Consider the following 11,317-nt stretch of genomic DNA (forward strand, 5'->3'; position numbering starts at 1 on the left):
TTCCTGAGAGCTTATAGAATTTGTTCCCCTGAGTTTTTGGATCAAGAAATACAATTCATCTATGACATTGGAGAAAATTTAAAGTATCCAAAACATCTTATTGATAAGACAAAAAACAAAGCTAGGAAATGTTTTCTTAATACTTCGCAGGTCAAACCATTTAATTATAAAAATATGTTAACAATTCCGTACCACGAAAATTTAATCAATCATCCTAGCCTCTTTGAATAATTTGGTATCCAGATAGTATTTAAAAATAATAATAACATGTCTGTTAATTCAAAAATTCTCCAAGAAGCAAAGAAAGGTGTATTTATAACATATCATGTAAAAACTGTGATTTTATTTATATAGGCCAAACAGGCAAAGGCTTAGAAAAAAAGAATAGGCCAACATAAATATAGTATTAGAACGAGGCTAGTGTCCAGTGGATTATTTGTCCACCAAAGGGATTATGGTCATAATATTGACTGGGGAAATTCTAAAATAATTACTTCTTGTAATAATTTTATAGAAAGAAATATTATTGAATCTTGTTTTATAAAAAGAAATTTTGGAAATAACATGAACTTGAATTTGGGTTTATTTAAATTGGACACTTTTATTATTGACAAAATTTTGTGTGATAAAATGTAACATGGGACCTCTCCGAGTATCCTTGTCTTCTTATGTATTTATTGTTTCTTTCTGTATTGCTTTTTTGTACCTTTGAAAATGTCTAAATAGACGAAAACGTTCGGTATCTGTTTTTTTCAATTTCCCGGTGGTTTCTGCAAAAATAGTTTATCACGTGTGTTTTGTGATTTCTTTGCATATATATATATATATATATATATATATATATTTATATATATATATATATATATATATACATATATATAATTGTATATATATATATATATATACATATATATATTTTTATTTGTTTATTTATATACATATATATATATATATATATGTATATATACATATATATACATACATATATATATATTTATATATATTTATATGTATATATATATATATATATATATATATATCATAAAAGTATAGCTTTGGGTCTTTTTCTCCGAATATTTAGGACCTGTCGCACCCAATTTTTAGGCTGAGAATTAAATTTCACCATGTTCAAACCTGTCATTGTAGCTTACCTGTCTTGGCTCCTGGGTAAATCCCTCTGCCAAGAAAAAAGTTCTAACACCCTCCAATACTGCCAAACGTTTTACATATAAAAACTTTTCCTTTTGTTTCCTTTTCTTAATCAGTTAACTCCTTCATCAAATTTCCTCTTACCAAAAAGGTGCAACTAGCTCGTTATTAAACGACTGCCATAAAAATTTAGTTAACATTTAACAAAGGTTGAAAGAAGAACACAATCCATTAGCATATTAGATCCATACAAGAATTGTAATTTACCCTACATTGGAGAGACAGGGAGATTTGGGAACATGGCTAAATGAACACAAATGTTAGATCAGGTACGTGTATGAGAGTTTGGTAGTGTTCAAGAACGTGAGTCAGTTAAATCACCATCTTGATTGGGACAAAACCGAGCTTATATACAAATCTGGTAGTGGGTTCAGAATGAAGATGGTTGAACTTACATTAATAAAATATATTCCCATTATGAATATTTCAATGGGGCAGTAGTCTCCGGAAATGATATCCGGAAATACGGTCACCAACATCGTTAATAGGCATCTTCCATCTGACCCCACACTGTATGATCCCTAGGTCACTAAATGAGTTAGGGTTGTCGTCCTATGGACTTTCACATGTCCCTATTTTGGTAAGTACATTAGACTCCTACCAATCTGTACTACGGAAGAGGACTGCAGCTTACAATCGAAATATATACATTCACAGTTTCTTGTTTTATTTATTTTTTGCTCCAACTACTGAATGATATATATATATTTATATATGTATATATATATATGTATATATATATATATATATGTATGTATGTATGTATGTATATATATAAATATATATATATATATATGTAAATATATATGTATATATATATATATATATACATATATATATATATATATATATATATATCAAGGACTACTATTACACAGGACGTGCGCACCTAGATTCCTGGCTCCACTAGCGGAGGCCATTGCTTTCTTTGTAACCTAACATTTTATATTGGACAAATATATCAAAACTAGAAACCTAACATTGTATATAGGACAAATATATCAACTGTTGACCTATTCAATGCAGTATAAGTTAATATAAACTTTTATAGTGAAATAAGAAACTATTTTTAAGACACTGTTATGCTTTGAAATGCCAATTTTGGCCGGACTTAACATGTATTATTGTGTGATGTTAGTGGACACTTATTTACATTAATCATGATTTACATTTGAGTTCATTGTCTTGAAAAGGAAGACCAATTTGGTTGCCTTCTTATTACCTAGGCGATTCCTTAATTTTGTGTGTACAAGTCCATAGGAGAAAAATCTTTCAATTCCTGATGATGAGGCTACTGCAGTTAGGAGTTGACGCACTGATAATAGAATATCACTGTCTAACATGGCTGTATGTGAATCCCATCACTCAATATCTGTCAGGGTCTTGGTCACAGACTCAGTAAACTTGAACGCCTGGAAAGGAGGTGAATTTGCCTGAAACTTCATAATGACAGGAACAAGTGTTGTATATTTCTCATTGGCATACTCCATAGTAATATTCACCTCTTCTGCACTGAGCATTTTTCCTTGAAGTGCTGGATGAAGCATGTTGGCAAGTATGTGAGCTTTGGTGATAAACTGTTCATACATTTTTTTTCACCAGTTTTTCAGCTTGTTTATTGTTTGTGAAATGGCCAAGTACTTTCTTTCAAACATCTTCCGCTTGAGTAATAGTGCACTTGTCACTCTGTACCTCATCTAGAGCCGTTGCTATTGGCTGCAATCGATCCAGTAATTCCTCAGCCGAACGTTTTAGGCCTAAATTTAATACTTTGTTTCTTACTTCAGTATCAATAGCTTCCCTGTTGACTTCACAGATCTTCATTAGAATTGGCCAGTTATTTATATAGGCCTTGAGACAGTCTAACATTGTGTTCCACCTTGTGTCCTGGGGCATGACTAGACGCTGACCACCTTCCTGCCGATACTTTGAAGCAGCATAATGATTATTTCTAAAATATTTAACTACATGGACCACATGCTGTTTTACATTATCAATCTCAAGGTCATGAGCCAGTAGATTTAGTAGGTGTGCTGCACGTCCGTATGTGAGGACAGTATGCTCAGGTTCACTCTATTTCTCCAAGACTTTTCTCATCTTGGTGACATTTGCTGGATTGTCTGTCACAACACTTCCAATGTGACAACCAAAATCTTGTTCAGCCTTCTTGATCGAATTTTGTACAAGTTGTAGAAGATATTCAGTAGTGTGAGGTTTTTCAGATGTGTCTATTGTGTCAACTAAATAAATCTGACCAGTGGATGTTGTTAGAGTGACACATATTATGGGCTCATTGTGGATGTTAGACCACCCATCAATTGAAAGACATACAGTTTAATTATTCGGGTCATCTGCACACTTTTTATATTCCTTTTCATACACAAGATCCAAGTACTTATCAGTAACATCTTTTGTGGATGGAGGAATATAACCTGGCCTCAGCTTCTGAACCATCTTGAGAAACTGAGGATGCTGAACAAGACGAAATGGTGAATTTATAGCAAATATAATTCTTGCAACTTCTTTGTCGAGATTTTCCATTTGAGAGGGTGAAGTTTTTGTGATAAATCTGTCCAGAGATGTTGATGACTTTCTTTTAGATGAAAATGATTTAGCAGAAGTGGCGCCTGTGGAGGAGTCTGATAGTGACGTTTTTAATGGTGGAGTCAGGTTTGCAGATAATTCAAGTGGAGCCGATGATGAAGGGATTGAAGCTGTTGATACAGATCCTGAAATGGAAAACAGAAAATTTTAGCATATTGCATGATTTATAAATGAATAGATAAATGAATTAATATAGTGTGATTTAGGCTACTGTCTCTAAGATTCTTATGCCTAAGTAAGTTCTAAATAGCTGTATGATTTGTCCATATACAATATCTAATCTCTAAAACTCTCCAGTGTATATATCACTGCTAACGATTCCCTTTCTGCTTTGGAATAGTTTCTCTCTGGATTATTACAAAGTCTCGATGTGAAAGCTATCGGTTGCAATTTTCCATCACTTACTTGCATCAGTATGCCTCCTAACCCTATGTTTGACACGTCAGTAAAAAAAAAAAGTACAAAGAATGAGTTATTTTTCATAATTAGGAAAAACGAGAACTGGAGAACTAGTAAGCTTATCTTCCAGCTTGTCAAAAGCTTCTTGTTCTTCAGTACTCCAAGTGGACTTTAAATCTTTCCTTAACAAAGAATGTAATGGATTAGTTATGTCTGTATATCCCTTAATAAACTTCCTATAATATCCTGTCAACCCCAAGAAACTCCTAACTTTCACTACATTCCTCGATACTGAGTAGTGCTTTACTGCTTCTACCTTTAAGTTCACTGTATTATTAAGTCCATGTATATATATGTTATGTTCCAAAAACTTACATTCTGAATTTTCACTTTCAACCCTGCTTCAATCAACACCAAATCTAATTTCATAAAGTACTCATTTGCTGTTTGGAAAACTATTAAAATATAATCTAGAAATCCCCTGGCTGTGTTTCCTAGCAACCCATCTAGTTCTGTATTCATTAATCTCATATAAGTTAATGGACTGTTACATAACCCAAATGAAATTCGCTTGAACGCGTATTGCTCCGTTGTTGTAAGAAAATGCTGTATAATTTCGAGAATCTTTATGCAATTTGATCTGCCTAAATGCTGATTTGATATTAATAGTGCTAGAATATTGATTCTCGTTTCCAAAATACGAAGTATATCTCCAATTACCGGTAACGTTAGTGAATCAGGTATTGTCTGTTAATTCAATTCCCTATAGTCAATAACTGGATGTTTAGTAACGTCTGATTTTGGCACTAGAATAAATGGGAAATTTCCTTAAATTTGACTGGGTTTTGTGACATCCTACAATAAAATATCGGTGATCAATTTATCTATAATGGCTAGCTTGGAATGTGGTAGTCTGTAGGCCGGTATATAGATAGGTTGAATCCCTGGTTTTAATTTGATCTGATATCTTAAAACAGATGTTTTGCCCAAAGCCTCCAACGGCAAAGCATTTTTTATTGTGCTTCTCTAGCAATACAATTAAACTTTATTCTACACTTAGACAACAAGAAGTTCCTAGTTGACTTTTATATTTCTCCCCCAAATCTGTTTCTTCCTGTTTAGAACTGATTGATGAAATTGACGATTGCACCTCCTCAGGACTCTCGTTTAAAACCTTAATAGGACTGACAAACACACTGCACTTCCACTCTGTTAATTGATCTGGAGTGCAATATTGTCAACTTTATTACATATGTATACATACATGCGTATATATATATATATATATATATATATATATATATATATATATATACATATATATATTACGTTAAAACCACTGTTGGAGTAGAAAAGACTGAAGACGGGGAATCTATGTCGCTGGCAAACTGCAATTCTCTTCGGTAGATACAAATAATAGTAGTGAGGGCTCTTATATATATATATATATATATATATATATATATATATATATATATATATATATATATATATATATATATATATATATCACGTTAAAACCACTGTTGGAGTAGAAAAGACTGAAGACGGGGAATCTATTTCGATTGCAAACTGCAATTCTCTTCGGTAGATACAAATAAGAGTAGTGAGGGCTCACTCCGTATGTGAGGTCAGGAGGCAAATGTAATATATATATATATATATATATATATATATATATATATATATATATATATATATATATATATATATAAATATATATATATATATACCAAACAGGAAGAGATTTGACAAGAAGATATAAGGAACATAGAAAACTTAATCAAATATGGTCAAGAAAATTCCGCAATGTTTCTACATACTAGCAAAGAGGATCATCGCATGGACTGGGATAATGCCGTCATCGTCTACACCCAATGCAGTTTTCGAAGATGAATTATTGAATCCTCCCTGATTAAGCATATTCCTAATTTTAATACCTCCAAAGGTCAGTGGTCCCCAGATTGCATAACTTGGATGGCTGCAGAGATATGCATCTCAAAAGCAGCCAGACTTGACCTCACCATCAGCCAACCTTCACCCTGACCTCATCAAGAACATATAGCCTGAGTCTCCCCGCTTTTCTCTATCCCCAAATATACCCATCTTAACTATATATATTGTCACACTCCACACTATGTATCACTCTGCTGTAGAGGACCACAGATAGTGGTCGAAATATACAGATTTTCTATCTTATCTCATTCTCCGACTGTGGGTCAATAAGTCTCACGCGCGCACACACACACACAGACACACGCACACACACACACACACACACACACACACACACACACACACACACACACACACACACACACACACACACACACACACACACGTATAATTATACCTCCTTCATATGTTGGAGGACCAAGATATATGAAGCAAAGACAACAAGACGCCCTCGCATTTGTAACAAATTATGGATCTCCTGACTTTTTCATAACGTTCACTATGAACCCAGCATGGGAAGAAATGGAAGAAGCGACGAGTCAGACAGGAGGAAATGCTGCTTCTGGATGTAAAGCAGACAGGCCAGATTTAGTGAGTAGACTGTTCAAGATGAAAGTGTATAGTCTTCTTGATGATTTCACCGTTAATTGTATATTTGGAAAAGTTAAAGCCTCTCTTTACAGTGTCGAGTGTCTAAAAAGAGGGCTCCCACATGTCCATATTTTGTTATGGATGAGACATAATGCTAACGCCGATTTTGTTAGCAAAATAATATCTGCAGAAATACCAGACAAGGAAACTCACCCTAGATTATATGATATTGTTACAAAGTGTATGATACATGGACCTTGCAAGGGTTTTGATGATTCCCAACTTTGTTGCCAAGGGAAATCTTCCTCGGACGGCAAAAATTTGTGTGGAAAGGGGTTCCCGAAAAAGTGTAGAGATACTCTATTTTTCGGAAATAATGGCTACCCACTTTACAAAAGAAGAGTAAAAGGAGAAGACGGATATACATTTGAGAAGAAAATTAAGGGTAAAAACGTGACAGTTGATAATTCTTGGGTGGTACCTTATAGCCCATATCTATGCCTCAAATATAACGGTCATATAAATGTCGACTGTTCAAATTCCATAAAAACCATAGCCTATGTAACAAAGTACGCAAGGGCTGTGATCGCATACTGTACACCAAGACTGAAAAGGATAAAGAAATAGTAAACGAGGTAAGAAATTATCAAGATGCACGCTTCGTAAACGCTAACGCGGCAGCATGGAAGATATTCAAGTATCCTATCCATAAGAGCTTTCCCCCTGTTACTACCCTTGATTTGCACCTGGAGGGGGAAAATGAAGTATTTTTCAATGCAGACCACGACGAAGAGACACTGTTAAGGAAAACCTTAAAGGATACACAACTCACATCTTTCTTCAAATTGTGTCAAAAGAACGAGTTCGCTGCTTCACTTTTGTATCACGAAATCCCCAATTTATTCATATACGACAAATTAGTAGCTAAGTGGATTGAGAGAAAGACGAAAACCGCGGCCCTCGGAAGAGTACGAGCAGTAACCACAAAAACAGTTGAACTCTTTTATTTGCGTATGTTGCTTTCGCATAAAAGAGGACCCACTTCTTACAAGGACCTCAGAACAGTTGAGGGAGTCGAGTACGAAACATATAGAGAAGCTGTAAAAGCCATGGAATTACTCAACGACGAAGAAATGTGGAAGAAAAATATAATGGAAATCATAAACCATACTAATAACAGAGACCAACTAAGGTCGACATATGCGAGTATGTTGGTATTCTCTGATCTGGAAGATCAAAGAAGCATATGGGAGGAGACAAAAAACCTTTTTGCGAGTGATTTTCTACATTTGAGGGGATTAGAAGAGTATAATGACGAAATTTACCTCGATGCTCTTGACGATATTCAAGAAAAGGTCTTCAACTGTGGAGGAGGAAAAATCGAACAATACGGTCTTCCTTCTTCAAGAAACGGAGAAAAGTCAACTAATGTTGTAAGAAGAGAGAGATCATACAACAAAGCGGTACTGGCTCAAGAAGTCGAGGAACGAAAAGTGATGATGAACGAAAAACAGAAGCATTGTTACGATACCATAATGAAATGTGTAGAAGACAAATCGAAACGTGGAAAAAGAGGGTTTTTTATTAGTGCTCCGGGAGGAACTGGAAAATCTTTCCTGTTGAATATTCTATTGGATACTTTTCGTTCAAGAGGAGAGATAGCATTAGCCGTGGCTTCTTCGGGTATAGCCGCTACTGTTTTACATGGAGGAAGAACCGCCCATAACATGTTCAAAATTCCGTTAATGAAATACAATGAAATACGAGCATGCAGCGTCAAGAAAAATACTGAGATGGCACGTCTTTTTGAGTTGACTTCTTTGATTGTCTGGGATGAAGCTGTAATGGCTAACAAAAATACAATGACTGCCCTCGATATTACTCTAAGAGACATTTTAGGTGTTGACAAGTTCATGGGAGGAATAGTATTTGTATGTGCTGGAGATTTTAGACAAATTCTTCCTGTGGTCAGGGGAGGAGGAAAAAGTGAAGAATTGAATTGTTGTCTTAAATCAAGCTATTCCTGGGAAGAATTGAATAAATTGGAACTGACAGAGAATGTGAGTCTATCAAAAACTGACATTCGGAACAAGAAGTTCCCCGAAGATTTACTGGATTTAGGAAAAGGAGAAATATTAGAATGTGGTGTAGTTGTGAAAGAAAGAGAGGAATTAGTAGAACGCGTATATGATGATTTCGAGGAAATTTTCCTGAACGTCTCATATTTTGAAAAACGAGCAACAATCTCTCCTACAAATGACGATGTGGACAACATCAACGAGATGGTTTTCAAGAGATTGAAGGAAAATGAGGTTGTTTATCGAAGTGAGGACACTTCCGTGGATAACGAAATGGATATTCAATCGTCAGTTTACAATGCCCTCAATAGTCCATCTATTCCCCTTCATGAACTTAAACTGAAAGTCGGCGCTGTCATAATGGTTCTTAGGAATATTTGTCCACCTAAATTATGTAACGGAACACGAATTCTTATAACAAATTCACAGAAGAATATAATAGTAGGGAAGATTTTGGTAGGTGCATACAGAGGCGAACAAGTTTTACTTCCCAGAGTAACATTAGAGTCAACAGATACATCCGTCATATTCAAGAGAAGACAATTTCCAGGGAGATTGTGCTACGCCATGACGATAAACAAATCCCAGGGGCAGACATTTGAACGTTGTGGTTTATTGCTTGATAGTGCCCATTGTTTTGCTCATGGACAGCTATATGTTGCATGTTCACGGGTTACAAGCCAGGATTCTCTCTTCGTTTACACTGGCTATAAAAAGGAAGGAGACGATTATGTCAGGAAGCCTGCACGCAACTACGTGTATAAAGAGCTTTTCTCCGGAGAAGGGTTTTATAAAGGTAATTTTGAAGACATCGTGGAAGAGACATATAAGAAAACGTCTAACGACGACGAAACAGAAGTCGAAATAGCAGATGAAGAACCTGATCAATCGATCACTGTAATACCAAAGTCCGCCTACAAAATCAGCGAAATAAACGCCATCAACATGATCATGCCTCCTGAGTGATTCTGGAGAATTTATTGAAATGATTCAGAGTATCAGAGAGGAAATGAAAGAGCAGAAAAAAATGAAAAGAAAAGGAATAAGGAGAACATGAAGAAGATGATGAAGGAGTTTTTGAAGGCTTTGAGTGACGACAGCGATGATGACGGAAAAATATTCGAAGACAGTGATGGAAGCGTCTACGACTCGGAAGAGGACTCAGATATTAAAGATGATGGCCCTCCAAGAAAGAAAATGAAGCAATAATGGTGTACAAAATTTGTATTTGATGTTAGATAAAACTATTTGTAAAAATCTATCTTTTATTTGTAAAACCTTCATTAATACAAGAAAATTCAAGGACAGAGGGTATCTCAGGGGGCGTAGCCCCAATGGCGCGAAGCAGGCCAAGCACCCCTGGCGAAGCCAGAGCTGGCGAAGCCGGGTGCTTGTAAAAAAAAAAAAAAACAGTGGCAGTGTTTCCTAACAATCCATCTAGAACTGTTTTCATTAATCTTATGTAAGTTAATGGACTTTCATATAGCCCAAATATCATTCTTATGGACTCATAATGTCCCGTTGTTGTAGATAATGTTGTATAATTCCGTGAATCTTTATGCAACTTGATTTGTCAGACCGCAGATTTAATATCCATAGTACTAAAATACTGATTCTCGGTTCAAAACTACGAATGATATCTGCTATTACAGGTAACGGTAGTTTATCAGGTATTGTCTGTTTATTCAATTCCCTATAGTCAACAACTGGACGTATGATACCATCTGATTTTGGCACCAGAATCAATGAGAAGTTCCATTCACATTGACTGGGTTCTATGATATCCTGTGATAAAATTTCAGTGATCAATTTATCTACAATGGCTAGCTTGGAATGTGGTATTTTGTAAGCAGGTATATAAATAGGTTGAGTCCCTGGTTTTAATTTGATCTGACGTTTTAAAACAGTTGTTTTGACCAAGGCGCCCACCCCGGCAAAGCAATTGCTTTATTGTGTTTCACAAGCATTACAATCAGACTTACTTCTAAATCTGGACAACAAGTAGACTCTAATTGACTCTTATACCCCTCTCCCAGATCTGTTACTTCCTGAATTGAACAGATTGATGAAATTGATTAATCCACCTCCTCAGTACTCTCATTGGAAATCTTAATGGGTCTTGAAGAGACTTGAAAACATCCTATATGTGTACCTTTTCTTAAGACTATGTCTTTATTTATAATACTAATCACTAATATTTCCACTTTGTTCTTGTGTGTCTTATAATTCCCCAAGTCCGATTTCAAATATTTCATCCTAATTGATTCTGGGATGGTTTAAAATTCGGAGTCTGCGGTGACCCCTTTCTACTGTACTTCCACCATGTTAATTGCTCTGGAGTGCAATGATGTCGACTTTATTACGTCACCTTCCACAAATAGTGAGGGTTCATTTGGAGTTGATGGATTCTGATTAATTTCTGTGATTTCTTGAACACCTGAGTCGAATTCACTATATGTGATTTTTTTCTTTTTGTTTTA

General features: G+C 35.3%; 1 protein-coding gene across 1 annotated transcript in view; it reads left to right on the forward strand.

The window, feature by feature from the left end:
• LOC143034296 (uncharacterized) overlaps positions 1-9,803 on the forward strand; it is a 13,160-nt gene extending 3,357 nt beyond the window's left edge. Inside the window, exons 2-3 of the mRNA XM_076200232.1 lie at positions 6,680-6,759; positions 7,316-9,803. Coding sequence (XP_076056347.1) covers positions 6,680-6,759; positions 7,316-9,803 — 2,568 coding nt within the window. The remainder of the gene's footprint in view (positions 1-6,679; positions 6,760-7,315) is intronic.
• Positions 9,804-11,317: the final 1,514 nt, after the last annotated feature.

Source organism: Oratosquilla oratoria, chromosome 17 (assembly GCF_046742065.1).
Source record: "Oratosquilla oratoria isolate Oo_2021 chromosome 17, ASM4674206v1, whole genome shotgun sequence".
Classification (NCBI taxonomy): Eukaryota; Metazoa; Arthropoda; class Malacostraca; order Stomatopoda; family Squillidae; genus Oratosquilla; species Oratosquilla oratoria.